General features: G+C 41.0%; 1 protein-coding gene across 1 annotated transcript in view; it reads right to left on the bottom strand.

Annotated features, from left to right (window-relative positions):
• STXBP3 (syntaxin binding protein 3) overlaps window positions 1–25,702 on the bottom strand; it is a 67,882-nt gene that overhangs the window by 31,193 nt on the left and 10,987 nt on the right. Inside the window, exons 2-7 of the mRNA XM_062191877.1 lie at window positions 17,710–17,759; window positions 15,696–15,777; window positions 14,581–14,657; window positions 12,331–12,409; window positions 10,756–10,856; window positions 4,163–4,317 (exon numbers count right to left, since the gene is read on the bottom strand). Coding sequence (XP_062047861.1) covers window positions 4,163–4,317; window positions 10,756–10,856; window positions 12,331–12,409; window positions 14,581–14,657; window positions 15,696–15,777; window positions 17,710–17,759 — 544 coding nt within the window. The remainder of the gene's footprint in view (window positions 1–4,162; window positions 4,318–10,755; window positions 10,857–12,330; window positions 12,410–14,580; window positions 14,658–15,695; window positions 15,778–17,709; window positions 17,760–25,702) is intronic.

The raw sequence follows: 25,702 nt of genomic DNA, 5'->3' as shown, positions 1-25,702 counted from the left end.
AAGCAGCATTCCATCATATGATTAATACTGGATTCTATGTATTCATTCTCCTAAAGATGGACATTTATGTCATTTTCAATTTAATAGTATTGTAAACACTGAAACAAACATGCTTGTATATATATATATCTCGATGCATATGTTTCTTTAGGTGTACTACATGTAAAAGTATAATTGCTGAGTCATAGGGCATGTACATTTTCAACTTCTCTAGACTAGCTGAACTTGCTCTCCAGATTAGTTGAACAATTATTCCTCCCACAAGTAGCCTGAGATTTCTCCACATGCTAACATTTAGTAGACTTTCCAATACAGTCTTCTGCACAAAATCTTGTATATTACTGTCTTATAAAATGATTAACATTATATTCTAAATTGTAACTTCACAATCAATGGCATTAGTATAACTTCCAAATCTACCCCCAAAAAAAAAAAAAAAGTCGGAGAAGACTATTCAACTAGCACATCAACCTTGAAAATGGGGGATCTCATGGTAAACACTTCAAAATGTTAAAGAATCCTTAGGCTTTATACTTTAAAAATAAATAGGGGCAGGTGTTAGGTACGGTGGCTAAGCTGCCAATCGGGGTGTCTCCATCCCATAGTAGAGTGCCTAGGACTGAATCCCAGCTCTGCTCTCATTCCAGTTTCCTGCTAGTGTGTACCCCAGGGGCAGCAGATGATTGCTCACGTGGTTGGGTTCCTGCTACCCACATGGGAGACCTGGATGGGGTTCCTGTTTCCCAGCTTTGGCCTGGCTTAGCCCCAGACAATTAATTTCAGGCATTTTGGGAGTGAACCAGTGGATGGGAGCTCACTTTGTCTGTCTCTGTCTCCCTTTCAAATATAAATAAACAGTGTATCAAGTGCCCTCAGTTCTAGAAAATTTCACTTGATGAAAAAACAAAGGGACAGGCATCCTGTATTGGTGTGCTGGCTGGAATTCCAGCTCCCCTGCTAGCAATCCAGCTTTCTGCTAATGCACCTGGGCAGGCAGCAGATGGCAGCCCAAGTACTTGACCCTGCCCCTCATTGGAGAACCGGATGGAGTTCCTGGATACTGGCTGCAGCCTGGCTTAGACCTGGCTGTTGTGGGCACTTGAAGAGTAATCCAGTGGACGGATGATTCTGTCTCTCTCTCTCTCAAATAAATTCTTAAACAAAGCAGGACCTACAGAGTAATTTATTACATTTTTTGTTATAAAATATTTTCAAATGGAAGTAACTTCGTGTTAGAATTATATATTAAAAGTTTACAAAGTGGGGCTGGCGCTGTGGCACAGTGGGTTAAAGCCCTAGCCTGAAGTGCTGGCATCCCATATGGGCGCTGGTTCTAGTCCCAGCTGCTCCTCTTCCGATCTAGCTCTCTGCTGTGGCCTGGGAAGGCAGTGGAGGATGGCCCAAGTGCTTGGGCCCCTGCACCCACGTGGGAGACCAGGAAGAAGCTCCTGGCTCCTGGCTTCGGATCAGCGTAGCTCTGGCTGTTGTGGCCAATTGGGGAGTGAACCAGCAGATGGAAGACCTCTCTGTCTTCTACCTCTCTCTGTAACTCTTTCAAATAAATAAAATAAATCTTTTTAAAAAAAAAGTCTATAAAGTGTAAAGAACTATTTTTGTGAAAGGCCAGATAGAATTTTAAAAGCCAAGATTATTATTTATTACAGGACTCAGAATGGGTTCCTAGAGTAACCTGGGAGAAAAGGGTGATGACTCAGGTAACTGACTCCCTGCCACCCACACGGAATACCTAGATTGAGTTCCTAGCTCCTGGCTTTGGCCTTGCCTTGTGCCAGCTGTTGAGGGAAACTGGGGAGTGAACCAGTAGGTAGAAGATCTCTGTCTCTCTGCCTTTCAAATAAAACATAAGTAAAAATTCAAAGCAGGTCCCTATGTGAGCTATTAAATTATAAGGTTGTTATGTTCACTCTTTTCCCTGACTATATCCAACCACCAATGGCAGAAGCTTGAACAGGGACTAAACTCGAACAGAAGCCAAATCACTTAGCTCACAGTAATCAGAAGTAATTTTATAAGTAAAAGCATGCTTCTAATACCCAAGTTGTAAGTAGAGTTTGTTAATATCTGAATTAAGGAGATTTACTACATATTTTTAAAGTAATAGATTTTAAAAAGATTTATTTATTTATTTGAAAGGCAGAGTTATAGAAAGGCAGAAGTAGAGGCAGAGAGAGAGAGAGAGTCTTCCATCTGCTGGCTCACTTCCCAAATGTCCGCAAAAGCCAGAGCTGGACTGATCTGAAGCAAGGAGCCTGGAGCTTCTTCCAGGTCTCCTATGTGAGTGCAGGGGCCCAAGGACTTGGGCCATCTTCCACTGCTTTCCCAGGTGCATTAGCAGGGAGCTAGATCGGAAGTGGAGTAGCCGGGACTCTGGCATTGCAGGTGGTGGCTTTACCCACTACACCACAATGCTGGCCCCAGTAATAGATATTTAAAATGTTAATTTAATTCTTTTTTTTTTTTTTTTTTGACAGGCAGAGTGGACAGTGAGAGACAGAGAGACACAGAGAGAAAGGTCTTCCTTTTTGCCGTTGGTTCACCCTCCAATGGCTGCCGTGGTTGGCGTGCTGCGGCCGGCGCACCACGCTGATCCGATGGCAGAAGCCAGGTGCTTCTCCTGGTCTCCCATGGGGTGCAGGGCCCAAGCACTTGGGCCATCCTCCACTGCACTCCCTGGCCACAGCAGAGAGCTGGCCTGGAAGAGGGGCAACCGGGACAGGATCGGTGCCCCGACCGGGACTAGAACCCGGTGTGCCGGCGCCGCAAGGCGGAGGATTAGCCTAGTGAGCCGTGGCGCCGGCTTAAAATGTTAATTTAAATGAATAATAAAATGGATTTGAAATTAAACAATTCAGCCAACTAAGCTGACAAACGCCAATGATCAAATTAAATAATCTTTTTTAAAAAATTTATTCATTATATTTGAGAGACAGAGCTAGAGAGAGACAGACAGCTCCTAACCATGGATTCACTACCCACATGTCCACATTAGCCAGGTCTGTGCTGGCTGCAGCCAGGAGGTGGGAATCAATCCAGGTCTCTCATGTGGGTTGCATGGGACCTAACAACTTGAGCCACTGTCTGCTGCCTCCCCTGGTGCCTTATTAGCAGGAAGCTAGAAATGGAGTAGAGCCAGGACTCAAACCTAGGCACTCTTACAAGATGTGGGTATCCTAGCCTGCTTCTCAAATTAAATAATTTTAAAAATAAATGAGTAACAATATTGACTCCTAGCATAAGTTTAGTATATTAGTACCATTTCTACTTGCTTCATGCAATACTCTAAGTGCTTTACAGATAGGAAGCTGAGGCCTGAGGGTCACACTTAGAATAAACAACAAAGCCAAGATTAAAACCCAAGTTGTCTGGCCACATAAGACAACAAAGATGACTCTCAAAATTGAATATGCAGCAAAGTAAACAATGAAAATTTTAAAAACCATATGATTTCACTCATACCAGTTCAAAATCGGGCAAAATGAAACTACATGTTGGAAGGTGAATAGTAGTTATCTCTGTGGAGGAAAGGGTTGTAGTAAGTCAAAGAGATCACTGTGGGGAGGGCCCTCCTAGATGCTGTTATTGTTCTGGGATTTGACCTAAGTAGGGTTAGAAGGGTATATCCACTTTAGAGTGAATTATCAAGTTATACACATATAATTTATGTACCTTATAGTAAACTTTACTTAAAGGAGCAGCTAAATAAGTACAGGTATATAGTACCAAAATTAAACTTCACCTATAAAAAACTTGTTTAGAATAGCTACTAGGATTAGATACTATAGCTACTTAAATATATAAGGGGTATCCTGAGAATCTGGCTATTTAAATTTGATGGAGATTAAATGACAAACATTAAATGTAAGCACTGTATTCCCTACATGACAGTAAAAACATTTCCTCTAAGCATTACTCAACCTGGTGAAAAACTGAGTCTATAAATTCTACCAAATTTAAGCTCTGAAATTCAGTAACAGAGGCTATTAGTTAATTGGCAAATGAAGTTTTAAACTTTAAATCTACAGGTAGAACATAATCATGGTACAAGGAAAATAAACTTAACAAATCAACACATAAAGCATTGCTTCTAGACTGGAGAGCAAATAGAAAGCATAACACATACAGACCCTGTTGTGCATCTTACCTCTTATACCTTACTCCAGGGTTTTCATCCAGGGTGGCACACACTGTAACTATCCGCTCGGCCATAGCTTCCATGACGGCATCCTTTCCACTGGCATTTCCAGGGTCTGGGCTATAACAGTAATAGAATGCATCTGGTACGTCAAGCGTATACACCTAAGTCAGGCCAAAAAAGAGTCACAATGTCAATCTAGAGATCTGATTTAAAAACATGTACCAATAAAAATGCAGCCATTTTTTAGGACATTAAAAGAAAAAAATACTTGCACTAACTGTGCTATTTCCTGAAACAGGAAAACTTCACCAAACCTCATTTTCTGTCTTTGTGATTTCATGCTTTCTTTTCTTACTCTCCTTTCCTGTTTAGTCTACTCTCCTTCAATTCTTGTTTCATATAGATTGCACCATCTGCTTTTTATTACCTGTGCAATAAGTGAAGGAATCTGAGGTAGTAACACTAAGATAAAAAGCTAGTACCTGGCACAAATAAACAGAATAAGCCAAAATGGGACAACAACACAGTTTAAAAATCTTTTTTTTAAAGATGTTATTTATTTGAGAGGCAGAGTTAACACATAGAGAGAGGAAGAGACAGAGAGAAAGATCTTTCATCTGCTGGTTCACTCCTCAAATGGCTGCAATGGCCAGAGCTGTGCCTATCTGAATCACTCAATCCCCTATTGTTTCACTTTCTTCCCCATCTCAGGTCTGTCCGATTGAGGCAGCATCCCTCTCTGGCTTATAATAAAGCTTGTCTGGTTTGTGGAGGTTGGTTTTACTTCTTTACATCTCCTAGATACAAAGTGCTGGCACCTAACATGCACAGTAAAACTTCAGACACTCACTCATTCAACTAACAAAAGAACTTACTTACATGAAAAGAACTGGATTAGAGGCTTACCATTTTTTCATTACATGAAGGATACAAAAGCATCCTACTTTGTGTTGAGGGCTCCCCATTAAACTAAGACTTTTGTTTGTTTTCTAAATAATAACATCCCTCTTAGTTTCAATGACACACTGGGTATTAAAAGTAGGTAAGTAATCAATGTTACAGGTTAAGTAATGAATTTGTGAATAAATTTCCTTTAATTATCTTTTCACAGATAGCCATTCATTTCCTTGAACATAACCCATCACCAGCAGCAGCAACCTGAACATGAATTGAAATTCAGTTGTGGGGCTGGTACTGTGGCGCCCTGGGTTAAGCCACCATCTGCAGGGCCAGCATCCCATATGGGCACCAGTTTGAGTTCTGGCTTCTCCACTTCTAGCTCTCTGCTAATGTGTCTGGGAAAGCAGTGGAAGATGGCCCAAGTCCTTGGGCTCCTGCACCCATGTGGGAGACCCCAGACGAAGCTCCTGGCTCCTGGCTTCAGCCTGGCCTAGTCCTGGCTGTTGTAGCCATTTTGGGAGTGAACCAGTGGATAGAAGACTTCTCTCTCTCTCCGCCTCTCAAATAAATAAATAAAATCTTTTTTTTAAAAAAGTAAGTAATCGGCCGGCGCCGTGGCTCAACAGGCTAATCCTCCGCCTTGCGGCGCCGGCACACCGGGTTCTAGTCCCAGTCGGGGCACCGATCCTGTCCCGGTTGCCCCTCTTCCAGGCCAGCTCTCTGCTATGGCCAGGGAGTGCAGTGGAGGATGGCCCAAGTGTTTGGGCTCTGCACCCCATGGGAGACCAGGAGAAGCACCTGGCTCCTGCTATCGGAATAGCGCGTTGCGCCGGCCGCAGCGCGCTACCACGGCGGCCATTGGAGGGTGAACCAACGGCAAAGGAAGACCTTTCTCTCTGTCTCTCTCTCACTGTCCACTCTGCCTGTCAAAAAAAAAAAAAAAAAAAAAAAAAAAGTAAGTAATCAAAAGTATTTAAAAAGAAAGAAATTCATTTCTGGCCAACTCGCTTATCTCTGTATTGCTTGAAGACTATGTTGCTGTATTAATTAACAACAACACCCTCTCACAGCATACTCAATCATTGCAGGAGGTAATATTATTTGCTCAAATGCTCCTCTCTATAAGGCTTTTCCCCAAGAAAGTGTATTTCCACTGATGTCAGGCTTGTCTATAGTCATTGGAATGTGTACAGAAGACACATGCCATTTCCTAGTAAGAGCCACTGTATGGCTCCACCAGTTTTCCTCTCTTCCCTGGACTATGTCCCTTTCAGCTGCAGTTCCTGAATGTAAAGAATACAGAGCAAAGGCCTAGTCAAAGCACACGGAACAACATGAATGAGAATACCATCGTTATGACCCACAACCAGCTCCTTACATGTAGATATCCTTCCATCCCTTCTTCATGCTAATCCTCAGCTAACTTGTCTCCATCTCCTCTACCAAGACCCGTCCTGATATCTTCTTTGTACTCCCTAAGGTCCACTGCAAACAAACTCCCTCTTATTCATGAAAGCCTTCCTCCTACATGCCTTAAGGTATACATGATAGCATTACTTAAACTCTTTGAAAGTGAAACAGAGATCTTTTTTTAATTCCTTTGACTCATGGAATCGCAAGGGTGAGTCAAGCTTCTTCCTCTCCATGTAACTTCTAAATGTGTTAAACACCCAGCTTAACCTCTTTGAGGCAATATCACATCTTTTTTTAAAAATTATTTTTAAGGCCGGCGCCGTGGCTTAACAGGCTAATCCTCCGCCTTGTGGCGCCGGCACACCGGGTTCTAGTCCTGGTTGGGGCGCTGGATTCAACCCCGGTTACCCCTCTTCCAGGCCAGCTCTCTGCTATGGCCCGGGAAGGCAGTGGAGGATGGCCCAAGTGCTTGGGCCCTGCACCCGCATGGGACACCAGGAGAAGCACGTGGCTCCTGGCTTCGGATCAGCGAGATGTGCCGGCCGCAGCGGCCATTGGAGGGTGAACCAATGGCAAAAAGGAAGACCTTTCTCTCTGTCTCTCTCTCTCTCACTATCCACTCTGCCTGTCAAAAAAAAAATTATTATTAAGCTTTATTTATTTATTTATTTGAAAGGCAGATTACAGAGAAGCAGAGGCAGAGAGAGAGGTCTTCCATCCACTGGTTCACTCCCCGAACGTCCGCAACGGCCGGAGCTGGGCCAATCTAAAGCCAGGAGCCAAGAGCTTCTTCCGGATTTCCCACAGGGGTGCAGGGGCCCAAGGACTTGGGCTATCATCTTCTGCTTTCTCAGACCATAGCAGAGAGCTGGATTGGAAGTGGAGCAGCCAGGACTCAAACTGGCGCCCATAAGGGATGCTGGCACTGCAGGAGGCAGCTTTAACCCACTGTGCCACAGTGCTGGCCCCGTCACATTTGACTTTACCAATCTCTCCCCAGTAACCCTGACTTCTAGGATCTACTTTTCCTTAAAGGCTTTAGGAAAGTCCCAGTTTTCTGCAGCAGCTCATTTTCTGCCACTTTTCTTAGTGGAATGTAGAGACACCTACAATACAGTCCCAACCCAGCCACATAAAGCCTTAGGTATCTCACCTCACACCTTGTTACCCACATTCCTGCTGCTCCCCTGCATCTTTCTGCTTCTGTATGTTTGCATCCAGATCATTCTCACCTCCTAGAATGTTCATTCCCTCTTCATTACTACCTTATGGAATCCTATCCATTCTTCAAATATTTTCCCAGTCTTCCAGTAAGAATTAATCTCTCTCTCCTGTGGCAGACTGCAAGATGCCTCCTCAAAAACCACATACCCTTTAATTTCAGGAATTATACTCCAATTTTTGAGAGTAACAGCCATACACACCCAGCTAAAAAACTACATTTCTCAGTGTCCCATGTGCTTAGGCACAGTCATGTGACCACATTTTAGCTAATGAGATATACATGATAATTCCTTGCTCTTTCACCTTGATTCTTCAGATGAAAATGTAATGATTCTACATGCATCTTGGATCATGTGGGCCACACCAAGGAGACTAGGCCCTTGATAATTTTGTAGAGCAGCATCGGGGTCTTAGATAGCCTTCTTAATTACTTTTATATCAGCAAGAAATAAGTTTCCACATTGTTTAGGCCACTGATAATTCAGATTTTTCTGTAATATGCAATTTAAACTAATCCTAACTGATTCTGGTTTGAAGATGCTTAATATTCTGTATCTCTTACAGTACTGAAACTGAGGACAGGGCTTCTAGCTTGCTCATCTTTTCACAGAAGATGCTTTGCATCTGGCAGACAATATACACTGAATACAATTTTGAAAAATGTTCATATAGGACTTACCTCACATCTCAAAGCACTTAGTATCATTCCCTTTATAACTTCACACACAAAGAAAAATCCAAAATCTTTTCATTTTAATTTCTCCAAAAGGTAATTAATTAAGACATCTGAAGATGTTTATCAAGGAAGTAAATTAATAGAAAAAACTTCTCGGGGGCCGGCGCTGTGGCATAGTAGGCTAAGCCTCTGCCTCTGCCTCCCATATGGGCACCGGTTCTTGTCCTGGCTGCTCCTCTTCCCACCCAGTTCTCTCCTACAGCCTGGGAAAGCAACAGAGGACGGCCTAAGTGCTCGGGCCCCTGAACATGCGAGGGAGACCCCAAAGAAGCTCCTGGCTCCTGGATTTGGACTGGCCTCACTCAGGCAGTTTCAGCCATTTGGGGAGTGAATCAGCAGATGGAAGATCTCTCTTTCTGTCTCTTCTTCTCTTTCTGTAACTCTGCCTCTCAAATAGATAAATAAAAAATCTTAAAAAAAAAAAAAGAGTCAAATTAAAAAAAAAAGCTTCTCATAGGAAAAAACAGACAAAACCTTACATAATCACATTTCACAAACACAGGTAGGAAATAACTTCCATGACATTTCTCTCTTTTTTTTGACAGGCAGAGTGGATAGTGAGGGAGAGAGACAGAGAGAAAGGTCTTCCTTTTTGCCGTTGGTTCACCCTCCAATGGCCGCCGCGGCCGGCGCATCTCACTGATCCGAAGCCAGGAGCCAGGTGCTTCTCCTGGTCTCCCTTGCGGGTGCAGGGCCCAAGGACTTGGGCCATCCTCCACTGCACTCCCTGGCCACAGCAGAGAGCTGGCCTGGAAGAGGGGCAACCGGGATAGAGTCCGGCGCCCCAACCGGGACTAGAACCCGGTGTGCCGGCGCCACAAGGCGGGGGATTAGCCTGTTAAGCCACGGCGCCGGCCTCCATGACATTTCTCTAAACATGCAAAGACATTATTTCCATGAGCCATCAAATTAGTTAGGTATTTACACAAATCCTTAAATACAGAAATTGCAGAATTCCATAAATTCTGGGGCTAAAAGTATCTTCTGTGAAGCAAGATGCTTTGGAAACGTAACATTCATCATATTACTACTAATATCCCACATGATTTTAGCAAGACTTTTTTTACCCTACACTAAACTTACATATCATATTAAAGTAATAAGTCTAATGTTAACTTCTGGAAAAGAGTTTAACATCAAGCAGTTATCTCAGTATTTTACAATTTGGTTTCCAATATTTATCAAAAAATAATTTAAAAAACCCCTTATATAGGGATTTCTATTTCCTTCTTTTTAGCTCTTAAAATATTGCCCTTATAGTTCTAAACAGTAAACTATTTCAATTCTATGAAGTGTTAGAATTTAAACACAGGAAACTGAGCACAATAAAGCTAAATAATTCACTTGCTTTGTGACTTGGGTCAAGTTATTTAACCATTCTGATTTCTTGATCTTTAAAATAAAGATATAAATACCACCTATTTATGGAGATATTGTTTGAATTAAATGAATACATTTATGTAAAGCACTCTTAAAAGCATCTGACACACAGCACTATGTGTGTAAGTGTTTGCTACTATCGCCACTGATATTAATAACTGAAGGGCTATTAATTGTTCCAAATGTAAAACAAACTTTAAAAAAATCTTCATCTTATAAATGAAAATAAATGATACCTTACACAATATTATAGTTATTAATATTTATTTTAATATCACAAATAATCACATAAATTAAATGAAGTAGCTATTGTGCTAAAAAATCTTTTGATTTAATTATCTAGTAGTGCTGTAATCTGACATATACTGGATTTGGTAACAATTGGAAGTTCAAGCATTATTATTATTTTATTTTTTTTGACAGGCAGAGTGGACAGTGAGAGAGAGACAGAGAGAAAGGTCTTCCTTTTTGCCGTTGGTTCACCCTCCAATGGCCACTGCGGCCGGCGCATCGTGCTGATCCGAAGCCAGGAGCCAGGTGCTTCTCCTGGTGTCCCATGCGGGTGCAGGGCCCAAGGACTTGGGCCATCCTCCACTGCCTTCCCGGGCCATAGCAGAGAGCTGGCCTGGAAGAGGGGCAACCGGGATAGAATCCAGCGCCCCGACCGGGACTAGAACCTGGTGTGCCGGCGCCGCAAGGTGGAGGATTAGCCTGTTAAGCCACGGCGCCGGCCGAAGCATTATTTTTTATAATTAATATCATATTCTAATTCACTGCTCATATTCCTTCCTTCATCATGGAGAATGTTTATTTGTGGATTAGGTTCAAAATTCACCAAATATATATATTAAAAAAACCTTAGAATAAGTCTTACTAACAAATAGGCTCATAAAACCAAATTTGAAAATTTATTATGAATTAAAATTAAAAGTAAAATAGAAAGTACCTGGGATTCATGTGGGATGAAGGAAATATTTATTTCTTTGCATCTTCTTATTGATTTGGAGCAAGAAGCCTTAATTTTGTTAAAGAGACTATCAGGGCAAACTGGGAAGGAAAAAAAAACCATGTTAACTCCATCTAATTCTTTATTCCTTGTGAGTAAAAAAGAATATTGATTTCATATATATATAATTACTGGATCTCACAATGTAATTTACTATGGGAAGAGAGATATTACATGAATATACATTTTTTTTACAGAACAGGTATATTCAAGACAAAAGTGCTATAACAGAAATGCCATTTTCCCCGTTTATACCCACTAAAAACTCAGACATATTTCCTTAGAGACCTTCTAATGGAGCACGCTAACACTGTTAAGAAAAAATCATGCCCAAATTCATGACTTAATAAACTATTGTGCTTCAGAAGTTCTTAGAAATTTATATTACTAATAATGGTATTTTTATTCTGAAGTATAATTAAGTAGAGTATCACATAAAATTATATATATATCTCTGTATTTCTCTGATTCTTTAGCTGCTTTTTAATTGAACATATGGTATAAAAGAGAAGTATGACAGATCCCCCCTTAGTTATTTGTCAGACATGGCTGTTTTCTTCACTGCCCTTGCAAGGGCTTTATTTTTTTTTTAAATAACATTACCAAATCACTAATTGAAGCTGATTAAAAATAATTCTTTTGGGGGCATGCATTTGGCCCAGAGGCCAGGATACTCGTATCCCATATCACAGTGCTTTGATTTAATATCTGGCTCTGACGCCTGATTCCAGCTTCCTGCTTATACAGCCCTAGGAAGCAGCAGTGATGGCTCAAGTAATTGGGTTCCTGCCACTCACATGGGAGATCTGGATTGAGTTTCCCGCTCCCAGCTTGGGACCTAGCTATTGGGGGCGTTTGGGGAGTAAACCAGTGGAAAGTAGTTCTGTCTCTGCCTCTCAAATAATTAAAAATTAAAACATTAGTACACCAGCAGATGATGTGAGGAACAGCCCTTTCCATCAACCTCCACTCAACTACACCAGCAAAAACAACTCTTTCTCTTTTTTTGTAATTTGAGAGGCAAAAGACAGACATACACATGGAGTTCCCAAGTACTGATTCACTACCCAAATGCCCACAGTAGCCACAGTAGAGCCAGAGAAAGCCAGGAGCTAGGAACTCAATCTAGTTCTCCCAAGGAAGTGGCAGAGACCCAACTACCTGAGCCATTACCTGCTGCCTCCTGGGTGTCCATTAGCAGGAAGCTGGAGTAAGCGTGGAGCTGAACTCATAGCCAGGTGCTCAGATATGGGATGCAGGCATCCCAGTCAGCAGCTTAACTGGTAGGCCAAAACGCTTGCCCTACAGCTATCTTTTTATAATAGCTGGAAGGGGTTTCCTTTAATTTTCTATCACCTTAACATGAATTAGGATTGATAAAATCTTTTAATTTTAGATTCTTTCTAGCTTAATTGTAATAAATGATAGGGATAAAGTCACTAGAAGAGTTTAATAAAAGTAGATTATTTAAAATTAATAGAAAAAAATGAGGCAATAATTTTGAAAAAGACTTACAGTCAGTGAAGTATATATATGCTGCTTTATATTTGTTCTCTGATTTACTTGCAAAATCACGTAAGAAACAATCTACAGACTTAAAAAAGGTTAGATGTTAATATCTATTTTATTAAATACTAATTTAAATATGCTAGCTTTTAAAATAACTAATACCAACTTACTTCAATGATAAAATAAAACCTTACTGGCTAAATGTTTAACCTAAAAATTGCTTTTTTTAAAGATGTTATGTTCTCTTGCTAGTGATTGCTAATAACGTCTTATGTGGAAAAGTAATAAGCAGTAAGGTAATATAAATAAGCTACTATTATTGGCAATGAAGAGATCTAGGAAAGTTAAAGCTACATGAAGACTCTTGGAAAATAACAGATTGAGGAACTGAGAAGCCAACAAACTGAAAGGATCATCTATCTACATGGATAATGAAACCATTTAGACTTATGCCTGGGAATGACAGTGAGCCACTGGGGCTAAAGTTGTCAAGGGTTAGAATGAGAGCCCAGAGCATGGTGGGTGACTGTAAGAAGGAAGACCAGCAGGGAGTACAGTCAGCAGTATGTGCCTTAATGAGGGGACTGAAGGAAGGAAGTAAACAATTATCTAGACACAAAAATGAACAACAAAGAATCACTGCTCCTCCATTAGTTCTTTTTTTTTCTTCTGAAACTCCTAGAACTATATTCCTATTAAGTCTCCTGGATTTATCCTGCAAGTCTCTTATCTTTTCCCTCATGATTTCTAAGCTTTTTCCCCCCACTTTGAGACACTCCATTCTGAGGTCAGTAACTCAATAGTGGTAATTCTCTCCTTCCAATAATTGCTTGATAAATCACACTTTTAAGTTTCAGAAAGTGTTTTCTACACCAAATTAAATTTCCCCTATGTATACTATTCTTCTGTTCAGGTGGTCACCCTTCTCTTCCAGCAGCTCTATTCTGCTATATATGTGCCTTCTTCATTTACTACATAAACTTCCTTTCTCTGGAAGCTGGAATTACATTCAGAAACCATCTTCTGGGAATTCTTTGCTCTTTCACTGAATATACAGACACAACTTCGTATTCTGCCTGCTTTTGTCACCTAACATTAAAAACAAACATTTTTAAATAAAAATGTTTTAATAAACAATAAAATTTTAATAAAATTCTAAGAAACATTTTTAATGACCAGATAGTCTTTCATATCAGTTGGATTTATTTATTGCTTGGAATGTAATTTGAATATAATTATAATTATATAATGTATTTTATTGTTTCCTTGCAATAAACTCCAAAATACAAAACATTTTGAGGTTCTTGATAAAGAATGGTAAATTATTTTCCAAAAAGTTTCTATCAATCTATATTCCCATTAGCAGTATTTGATATTTTCTGCTCCATTACCCACTGATAGCTAGAATAACTAGATTATGATATATTCATCTTTTAAATTTCTCTACCAATTTGCTAGATGAAATTAGTCCTTTTAATTTGCTATCTTTGAATCACTAATTTTCTTTTATGAAATATTATAGATAAGATTAAAAAAAAGTCGGTAAAACCCTCTTTTTGCACCAGCAACCAGTAAGCAAAGACTAAATAACAAATACCATGCTAGGTTTTTTTTTTTTTTTTTGCTATTGTAACTACTGGCTGCTAGAGTTAGAATTGAAATGAAACTGAAATTGCCAAACTAACATTCCAGATAGGAATAAGTAGAGGAGGTGCTGGAAAATTCACTCTCAGATATTGCACAGCTTAAAGAAATATGATATCTTATTTGACTCTGGAAATTTGGCCTAAAGTATAAACTATCCATACTATAAACTGGAGAAATTACCTTGACATAATAAACACACATTCATCCATATATATGTATACACATATACACTTACATGCTGTAGGGTAGTCACTAAGATGAAGGATAATCCAAGACTATTTCTTTTACCTACATTTCCATTCTTTCACTAAATTATGGTTCAACAGGAATGGCATGGGTAATAAATTATGTGAAGAAAGTATGATTTCATGTAATTAAATTCTGCTTTCATAAATGGGGGAAAAAGAAATTTTTTCATTTATACATTCTCATTGAAAAAAGGGCAAATAAAACAATCTTATGAAACAGAAGAAATTTTGTAAACAAACTAGTTTACTGCAATATATTTCTAATAAAAGGTATTTTATTACTTTGAATTTTCCATCAGCAAACTACGATAATTGTGAAAATATCGAAGAATTTACTTTTTTAAAGACTCAAAATACTCACCTTTGATGTTGGAGAGATAAAATAAAGAGCTTTCATTTGTCTGACAGGCTCACGGTTTTTATAAATATTCTCCACAACTAACAAAAAAAGGTAATTTTGTATAAGCAAATATTTATATAGTTGAAGTAACTTTAAATCAACTTTATTATACTTTCCATTTATAATAACAGGGAAACATTTATATATATTATGTCTAACATTTTCTTTAACTTCATTTGATAAAAATTCTGAAAATGTATCTTCCCTGATGAGGCTAAACTCTGGATCAAATTGCCCCCTCATGAGAAAAAGAGATGAAGCAGTTATTTCAGGTAGGTAGGTGTACCAGCACATGCAATCAACATGCAGTTCAATAAAAAAACAAGAAAATTAAATAAAATTTAAAATATGTCCTTTTTAAAAACATTCTACTAAAGTAATAGCAAATTTACCACAAGATATACTTAGATAAATACTTACGTGAATTGCTTATTAAATCTCAAAATAATGCTATCAATATTTTCCAAAGAGGAAATTGAGGCTAAAGGAGTTACGTAATATGCTCAATCACATACAGAAAATAGAATAGGCAGGCTTCCAACTTAGATCTGCCCAACTCTGGGGACAAAGTTTTTAATTACTATAACATTCTTTAAATAACTGCCAAATAATTCTTATTCTTTTATAACCACACACTAATATTTATATATTTTCAATAAAATATTACTAGAATTCAATTTTTTATTATTCAACATGATTATAAAATTATTTACTATAAAACAAAATTAATATTAAACTAATAAACTCTAGTTGCCAAATTAACTATTTAAAACTAAATGTATGGGGCTGGCGCCGTGGCATACTAAATAAAAGCTAAAATGTAAAAAAAAAAAACAAAAAACAAAACAAAAGAATTATTCCTCTAATAATCAAATGCTATAAATATTATGTCTATGTTCAGGAAAAAAAATACAAATGTAAGAGGTTAAAGATTCACAAAGAATGTCAAATCTAATTGTTATGGCTAGAGTAAAAAAAAAATTCCTCAGAAACACAATTACTAAGCATAATTTAATACTTCAAACCTTCTCAATCACAATAAAAAAGTTTTCAGGATGAAAATTAGTAATACTTACCAGTTATACCCTCTTCTAGAAGATCTGTCATTTTGCAACATGATGCCAAAAGCTTAGTAGTAAATTCATCTAAAAGCATTATCTTAAAACAAATACAAATTAAGAAACAGAATTAGCATCTGATTGCCAAGAATGTTCAAATACAAAATTTTATCTATTAAGCCTACTCAAATTTATAATTTCTTTGACACAAAATTAAAATATTAGAACATTAGCAAAATGATCTCAACTGATTTTTTTTTTTTTTTTTTGACAGGCAGAGTGGATAGTGAGGGAGAGAGACAGAGAGAAAGGTCTTCCTTTTTGCCGTTGGTTCACCCTCCAATGGCCGCTGCGGCCGGCGCATCTCGCTGATCCGAAGCCAGGAGCCAGGTGCTTCTCCTGGTCTACCATGTGGGTGCAGGGCCCAAGCACTTAGGCCATCCTCCACTGCCTTCCTGGGCCATAGCAGAGAGCTGGCCTGGAAGAGGGGCAACCAGGATAGAGTCCGGTGCCCCAACCGGCACTAGAACCTGGTGTGCCGGCGCCGCAAGGCGGAGGATTAGCCTGTTAAGCCACGGTGCCGGCCTCAACTGATCTTTTAAGTTGCATGATCTGAGATTTATTCTTTCAGTATGTATGTGTGTGTGTGTATATGCATATATATGTATATATATGCAAATAAAATAATTTCAATTTTGGGGGCCAGCCTTATGGCATAGTAGGTTAAACTGCTGCTTGGGTTGCCCACATCTCTTTTTCTTTTTTTTTAAAGATTTATTTTATTTATTTGAAAGACAGAGTTACACAGAGGTAGAGACAGAGACAAAGGTCTTCCATCCACTGGTTCACTCCACAGAAGGCCACAACGGCCAGAGCTATGCCGATCTGAAGTCAGGAGCCAGGAGCTTCTTCTGGGTCTCCCATGTGGGTGCAGGAGCCCAAGGACTTGGGCCCTCCTCTACTGCTTTCCCAGGCCATAGCAGAGAGGTGGATCAGAAGAGGAGCTACTGGTATTAGAACCAGCGCCCATATGGAATGCTGGCACTTCAGGCCAGGGCTTTAACTCGCTGAATCACAGCGCCAACCCTGGGTTGCCCACATCTCATACAGGAGTGCTGGTTCAAGTCCCAGCACCTGCAATCCTGCTAATGCACCTGGGAAGGTAGCAGATGATAACTCAAGTAGTTGGGTTCCTGCAACCCATGTGGAAGGTCCACATGGAGTTCCCAATTCCTGGCTTTTGCCTGGACCAACCCTGGCTGTTGCAGGCATTAAGGGAGTGAACCAGTAGATAGAAGATACAACCCCATCTCCACCCCACCCAGAGCACCATCACTCTTCAAAGCAGAGAGCTACATTCATTTTAAATGTATATTATGTGTGGGGCCGGATTTGTGGCCTGTAGAGCCAGCATCCCATATGGGCACTGATTTGAGTCCCAGCTGCTGTACTTCCGAGCCAGCTCTCTGCTATGGCCTGGGAAAGCAGTAGAAAATGGCCAAAGTCCTTGGGCCCCTGCACCCACATGGGAGACCTGGAAGAAGCTCCTGGCTCGTGGCCTCAGATCAGCTCAGCTCTGGCCATTGCGGTCATTTGGGGAGTGAACCAGCAGATGGAAGATCTCTCTCCCTCTCTCTCGAAATCTCAGCTCTACCTTGCTCTGTAACGTTATCTTTCAAATAAATAAAAATAAATCTTTAAAAAATGTATATTGCTTAACATCAAATTTTCTTAAAATTATAAATTACCACTTATAGAATAATTACTATTCCAAGTACTGTTTTAGGCAATTTACATGAATTAATTCAACTTAATATTTACAACTACCATATATGGTATTACCATCCCCATTTTACAGACAAGACATAGAGACAGAGAACGGTGAAGTAGCTTGCCCAAGGAGCCACAGCTATCACATGGTGAAGTTAGGATTTGAAGGCAAGCAGTATACTTGTAGACCCTATATTCATATAAATGCATCGTAAGGGCAATATACTGAAGCCCTGAATATAAGCAATTTTGTAAATTCTACCTTCCATTCGCCTTCTTTCTTGCAGTCATCAAGCACAGTTGCTTTTATCTCTGTTAATAGGAAAAAAATGAATTATTGATGAATCAAAGTCAACAGTCAGAAATGAAACAGACTACCCACTCAAAAGGTCCAAAATGGCTGAGGAGAAATCCAATTTGAAATTTTGTTAAAAAACATAAGAAGTATGCACACACACACCTATACCTTAAGCCTTAAATAAAAATTCAATTCTCTTTAATACCTAATCTATATGGTATGGCCCAAGTCCTTGGGCCCCTGCACCCACGTGGGAGACCTGGAAAAAGCTCCTGGCTCCCAGCTTCGGACTGGTGCAGCTCCAACTGTTGTAGCCAATTGGGGAGTGAACTGTCGGATGGAAGTCCTCTCTTTCTTTCTCTCTCTGCCTCTCCTCTCTATGTAACTCTGACTTTCAAATAAATAAATAGATCTTTAAATATACATATATATATTTATATAAAAGATTTATTTATTTGAAAGTCAGAGTTACAGAGAGAGAGAAAATCTTCAATCTGCTGCTTTACTCCTCAAATGGCTGCAACAGCCAGGAGTGGGACAGACAGAAGTCAGGAACCAGGAGCTTCTTCCAGGTCTCCCACTTGGATGGCAGGGGCCCAAGTAATTGGGCCATCTTCCACTGCTTTCCCAGGCCATTAGCAGGAAGTTGGATCAGTAGTGGAGCAGCTGGGACTCAAACTGGTGGCCATATGGGATGCTTTACCCACTACTCCACAACACCGACCTCTAACTGTAATAATTTTTAAACTTTTGAGATAAGCATATGGCCAAAAAGGCTATATACTTAAATGGATGAACATATCTAGAAAATGTTCCTGAAAATATTATCTGATTTGTTTTTTCCTGTAGTAATTAAATCTCAAACAAACAATGCGAATTCTGGAAAAAGCTGAACCTTCAGGATAGACCATGAGTAGCAAAATGGGCCTAAAATTCAAAATGGAGCTGAGGAACTGTTTGCTAACTAGAAGTAACACTCATCCTGTGTTATGTTCCACATTCCTGGAAAAATTACTTTGTGGCCTTTGCCTGAGCATGTTCCCTGCCTGAACTGCCGAGACAAACAGCCTCTGAAAAGTCCCATTTGATCACCAGACCTGGCCAATGAATTGTGACCAGTAGTCAGTTTTAAGTTAGCCAATCAAGGCGTAGCACTTCCCCAGAAAGCCTGCATCCCTCATTTGCATAGCAGATGTGAATGGGAATCCAGGCTGAAACTTTCTTTTAAAAAACAGGTTCTTTCAGGGCCAGCGCTGTGGCAGGTAAAGCTGCTGCCTGCAGTGCCAGAATCCCATATGGGTGCTGATTTGAGTCCCAGCTGCTCCACTTCCGATCCAACTCTCTGCTATGGCCTGGGAAAGCAGTAGAAAATGGCCCAAGTCCTTGGGCTCCTGCACCTGTATGGAAGACTCAGAAGAATCTCCTGGCTCCTGGCTTTGGATCGGTGCAGCTCCTGCCATTGCAGCCACCTGGGGAGTGAACCAGCAGATGGAAGACTTCTCTCTCTCTGCCTCTGCCTCTCTGTAACTCTGCCTTCAAATGAATAAATAAATAAATCTTAAAAAAAAAAACAAAAACAAAAACCGGCGCCGTGGCTCACTAGGCTAATCCTCCGCCTTGCGGCGCCGGCACACTGGGTTCTAGTCCCGGTCGGGGCACCGGTCCTGTCCCGGATGCCCCTCTTCCAGGCCAGCTCTCTGCTGTGGCCAGGGAGTGCAGTGGAGGATGGCCCAAGTGCTTGGGCCCTGCACCCCATGGGAGACCAGGAGAAGCACCTGGCTCCTGCCATCGGATCAGCGCGGTGCGCCGGCCGCAGCGCGCCAACCACGGCAGCCATTGGAGGGTGAACCAACGGCAAAGGAAGACCTTTCTCTCTGTCTCTCTCTCTCCCTGTCCACTCTGCCTGTCAAAAAAAAAAAAAAAAAAAAAAAAAAAGGAAATTGTAGGAGTCTGCGTTGTGGCACAGCAGGTTAAGCTGCTGCCTGTGACACTGGCATCCATCTGGGCACTAGTTCAACTCCTGCCTGCTTCTGATCCAGCTCCTTGCAAAGGGCCTGGGAAAAGCAGCAAAAGATGTCCCAAGTACTTAGGCCCCTGCACCCATGCAGGAGACCCAGGTGAAGCTCCTGGGTCCTGTCTTCAGCCTGGCACAGTCCTGGCCATTGCAACCATTTGGGGAGTGAACCAGTGGATGGAAGATCTCTTTGCATATCCCTCCCTCTCTCTTTAATTCTGCCTTTCAAGGAAATTTACCATTCTAGCATTCTTAAATTAGCCATTCTAGCAAATCTTAAAAAACAAAACAAAAACACCTGATACTGTGTCTGGTGTAGCGGTTCAGACTCCAGTTAGACTTGGGCCATCTTCTACTGCTTTCCCAGGCCATAGCAGAGAGCTGGATCATTAGTGGAGCAGCCAGGACTCAAACCGGCACCCACATGGGATGCTGGCATTGCAGGTGATGGCTTTACCTGCTATGCCACAGTGCTAGTCCCTACAATTTCCTTTTAAACCCAAGATTATGCCCACTCAGTTGACAAACTGCTTCCTGAAAGTCTCCCTTTTATTCTAAGTTCTTTTCTACTGAAAAGAAAGGGGCAGGTGTTTGGCACAGTGGTTAAAATGCCACTTGGGACACCTGCTTCCCATATTGGATTGCCTGGTTTAAATTCTGAATATACTGTTTCCAATCCAGCTTCCTGCTAATGTGCATTCTGGAAGGCAGTGGATGATGACTCAAGTACTTGTGTCCCTGACACCCACAGGGAGATGCAGACTGGGTTCCAGGCTCATGGCTTCATCCTGGCCCATCCCTGGCTGTTGAAAGCATTTGGGATTGAACAAGTGAATAGAAAATCTGTTGTTTTTTTCCCTTTCTCTCTCCCTCTCTGTGTGTTTCAATAAAATGAAAAGTAAATAAATAAACAAGAAAATGAAAACAAAAACCTCATATGAAGATTCTTAACTAGCTCATTGCTAAACCCATCTGACAATCAAATCTATGAGAGTGTTCCAAAAAAATTCATGGGCGATGAAATGAAGAGCTAACTTTTCCATTAACTTTTTGAAATATCCTCGTACATAAATATTTTCATCCTGATTTACATTATACTTTTCAACCTGTATCAAAGCATTAGAAAACAAATATTGTCTTGATTTATAATCAATATTAGTATTTTCCATGAATGCTTTTAAAAATTAATCTAAATACATATATTTTTTAATTTGACAGGTGGAGTCATAGACAGTGAGAGAGAGACAGAGAGAAAGGTCTTCCTTCCATTGGTTCACCCCCCAAATGGCCACCACAGCCGGCACTGTGCCTTTCCGAAGCCAGGAGCGAGGTGCTTCCTCCTGGTTTCCCATGCAGGTGCAGGGGCCCAAACACTTGGGCCATCCTCCACTGCCCTCCTGGGCCACAGCAGAGAGCCAGACTGGAAGCGGAGCAACCAGGACTAGAACCAGCGCCCATATGGGATGCCAGCGCCACAGGTGGAGAATTAACCAAGTGAGCCATGGCACTGGCCCCAATTTAAATATATTTTAAGAATTTGGTGGCTAACAAAACATTTTCTCCTATGAACTAAATACACAATTTGTAACAAAACCTTTTTTTTTTTTTTTTAAGATTTATTTATTATTTGAAAGGCAGAGTTACAGAGAGGCAGAACCAGAGACAGAGAAAGAACTGGTTCACTCCCCAAATGGCTACAATGGCTGAAGCTGGGCTGATCTGAAGTCAGGAGCCAGGAGGTTCTTCCAGGTCTCCCATGCAGGTGTAGGGGCCCAAAGATTTGGGTTATCTTCCACTGCTTTCCCAGGCCACAGCAAAGAGCTAGATCAGAAGTGGAGCAGCTGGGACTCAAATCAGTGCCCATATGGGATGCCGGCACTACAGGCAGAGGCTTTACTCGCTATGCCATAGGGCTGGACCCCCATTCTATTTTATAAGACAATTTTTTTTATTTTATTTGAAAGGTAGAGTGATAGAGAGGGAGAGATAGAACACAATCTTAACCTGCTGGTTTATTCCCCAAGAGGCTGCAACAGCCAGGGCTCGGCAAGGCCAAAGCCAGGAGCCAAGAACTCCATCCTGTTCTCTCACATGGTTGGCAATGGCAGTGGCAGTGGCTCAAGCACTTGAGCCTCCTAGGTGCATTAGCAGGGAGCTGGATCAGAAGCACAGCAGCCAGGACTAGAACTGGTGCTCTGATACAGGATTTCATTGTCATAAGCAGCAGTTTGATACACTGTGCCATGATGCTGGCTCCAAGACAATCTCTTATATTTAATATTTTGCTAATGTTTAATTAATTTTGAAAACTAGTACTATGCAGCAACGCAACAGATAAAATCTGAGCCTTCAAAAGGCTCATGGAAAATTTATTAAGAAAAAAAACAGTGGCTGGCACCATGGCATAGCAGGTAAAGCTGCCGCCTGCAGTGCCGGCATCCTATATGGGTGCTGGTTCTAATCCCAGCTGCTCCACTTCTGATCCAGCTCTCTGCTATGGCCTGGGAAAGCAGAAGATGATGGCCCAAGTCCTTGGGCCCCTGCACCTGTGCGGGAAGACCCGGAGGAAGTTCCTGGCTCCTGGCTTTGGATTGATGCAGCTCCGGCCATTGCAGCCAATTGGGGAGTGAACCAGTGATGAAAGTCCTCTCTCTCTCTCTCTCTCTCTCTCTGCGCCTCTCCTTCTCTCTCTGTGTAACTCTTTCAAATAAATAAATAAATGATAAAATAAATAATTTAAAAAAGGGAAAAAACCATCTAGGACTGACCTTGTGGCTTAGCGGGTAAAATTGTTGTCTGCAATGCCAGTCCCTATATGTGCACCAGTTTGTGTCCTGGATGCTCCCTGCTAATGGCTTGGGAAGAGCAGTGGAAGATGGCCTAAGTCCTTGGGTACCTGCACCAATGTGGGAAACCTGGAAGAAACTCCTGGCTCCTGCCTTCGGCCTGGCACAGCCCTGGCTATTACAGCCATATGAAGAGTGAACCAGATTTTTCTCTCTCTCTCTGCCTCTGTCTCTTCCTCTAATTCTTTCAAATAAATAAAATAAATCTTAAAAAAAAAGAAAAAAATCTATGATTTTCAATTTTTTTTGCACCAAAATAAACTTATCTTTTAATTTCTTTGTTCGACATACTTTTAGAAGTTCTCTCATATAATTAAATGCAAATTATAGTAATGGGGCTGGTGCTGTGGCACAGCAGGTAAAGCCTCTGCCTGTGGCACCAGCATCCCATATGGGTGCCAGTTGAGTCCTACTCCTCTTCTGATCCAGCTCTCTGCTATGGCCTGGGAAAGCAGCAGAAGATGGCCTAAGTGCTTGGGCCCCTGCATCCATGTGGGAGACCTGGAAGAAGCTCTTGGCTCCTGGCTCCAGATCAGCCCAACTCTGGCCATTGTGGCCACTTGGGGAGTGAACCAGTGGATGGAAGATCTTTCTCTCTGTATGTAACTCAACCTAATAAGCAAATAAACCTTTAAAAAATTATAGTAATAGCTCTTCTGTCATTTATTCTTGTTAATGAAATAGTCATATAATCCATTTAAACCTTCCTATTTCATAATTTATATTTAAGCTATTGCTTTTGGAAAGTGTATCACCAAATTTTTGGCATCATAGTAGAAAATGACAGCTTTTCTAGCAGATGGTATAACAAGGGTTACTGTGGTATAGAAATATTTGGTCTGTGTCCCCAGTTCCTGATGCAGAGCTCCTAAAACCCTAGGTATCTCCTAAGTGACACCGCGTCTTTGATATATTAATGAGATTATTCTTGGCTGAGGGGATCCTAGATCGTGTCAGGATGGGGGTTGTTCACAGAAGGACCAAGCCATGATTAGAGGGTTCAACATTTCAACTCCATCCCTGAAACTCGAAAGGGGAAATGGGTTGGAAATTGATCCTATCATTAACGGCCAATGATTTAATCAGTGATGTCTGCATAAAACCCCCTTAAGGAAAGGTTTGGAGAGCCACTCCCATGCTAGGAAGGTGGCACATCCAACCGCATGGAGACAGAAGGGCTTATGCTCAGGACCCTTCTGGACCTCACCCATGTAACTTCATCTGCTTGTTCCTTTGTCTCCTTTATAACAAACTGGTACAGTAAATAAAGTGTTTTCTGGAGTGTTGTAAGCCATTCTAGTAAATCCCTTTCACCCTGAAAGGGAAGGGAGTTGTAGGAATCCTTCCCTTTTTAGGCAAGCAAGACAGAAGTGTGAGTGACCTGAGACCCAAGACACACTACTGGCATTTGAAGTGAGGGCATCCATGTTAGAATTGAAACAAATTGAAGGGTACCCAGGAGGTATTCAGAGAGCTGGTTAGTGTGAGGAAAAAACCCACCACAGTTCAGGGACTTAAGACTCATCATGACAATTGTAATCTCAAAGATTTTATTGTGACTGGTAATATCATAAAATGTAAGTTGATTATATGTTATTTGCTGGGAGGATTATAATGTTATAGGAGAATTATGGTAAAGTCTTTTGTACTTAACCATACTTTAATCTGAAAGAACTGGTTTCTAGTACCCTACAGGCAAAAAATAAAGGATTTTCTCAGGCAGAGCACAGAAACTGAAATATGCTACTTCCGTCTTTAAATGAGCATCGTTCCTTCTACCTCAAACATGCAGAAAGATGAAGCCATTTTGCTTATTCTTATCAGATTTGTGTTTTTCCTCTAAAGAAAGGAATGTTGAGGGAATTTGTGATGGAGCAGATGGGAGAGTTCCTTAGCCAGAAGTCACCTCATTACAGTCTTCAAAATCTTTGAAATGTACCGTCCTAGACGGCAAAAACTAGCAACATGTGAAATGAGATGTCTGCAAGCACAAAGATAAGATACACAGACTTGGAAGAGTCAGTGCAAAACAAAGTAAAATGTCTTATGACGTTATTACTCGTATAAATGGCAAAACTTCTGATATACTGGATTAAATGGGATATGCTACTGAAATTAATTTCACCTGTTTATTTTTGATTTTCTTTTAAAGATTTACTTATGTATTTGAAAGGCAGAGTTTTTTCAAAGAGAGAAAGAGACAGAGACAGAGACAGGAAGAGAGAGAGAGAGATCTTTCCATCTGCTGGTTCATTCTCCAAATGGCCACAATGGCTGGAGCTGGGCTGGTCCGAAGCCAGGAGCTTCTTCCAGGTTTCCCATGTGGGTGCAAGGGCCCAAGGACTTGGGTCATCTTCTGCTGCTTTCTAGGAGCATTAGCAGGGAGCTGAATGGGAAGTGGAACAGCTGGGTTTTGAACCAGTACCCATATGGGATGCTGGCATCACACGCAGCAGCTGTTCCTGCTATACCACAATGCCAGCCCCTATTTTTATTTTTTTTTAAACATGGGTACTAGAAATATAATTTAAAACTCTATGTGTAGCTTACATTACATTTCCTTTCTTAAAATCCATTTTATTGATTTGAAAGGCAGAGTGAAAGCAAGAGAGAGAGAGGGAGAGGAAGAGGGAGAGGGAGAGGGGGAGGGGGAGAAAGGGGGGAAAGAGAGAGAGAAAGAGAGTGAGTGAGTTATCTTCCCTCTGCTGGTTCACTCCCCAAATGGCTGCAACAAGCCAGAAACCCAGAATTCCATCTGAGTCTTCTGCATGGTTGGCAGGGGCCCAGGTACTTGGGCCCTCCTCCACTGCTTTCCCAAGAGCATTAGCAAGGAGCTGGATCAAAAGTGGAGCAGCTGGGACTCAAACCAGTGCTCATACAGAATAGCAGCATTGCAGCCTACAGCTCAAGCCACTGCACTGCAGCATGGGCCACTCGCATTTCTGCTGCATACTATTGCCTTAGGAACTCAAGGTACCTAGACAGTTTGTTAGTATCATAAACGATAAAAAACAAAAAAAACAAAAAACAAAAAAAAAAACAACAACTGGTTTTGTGGATAAAGAGATTGGGGCATCCACAAAAAGTGAAAAGTATA

Source organism: Lepus europaeus, chromosome 5 (assembly GCF_033115175.1).
Source record: "Lepus europaeus isolate LE1 chromosome 5, mLepTim1.pri, whole genome shotgun sequence".
NCBI lineage: Eukaryota > Metazoa > Chordata > Mammalia > Lagomorpha > Leporidae > Lepus > Lepus europaeus.
This window is presented reverse-complemented; position numbering and strand designations above follow the sequence as displayed.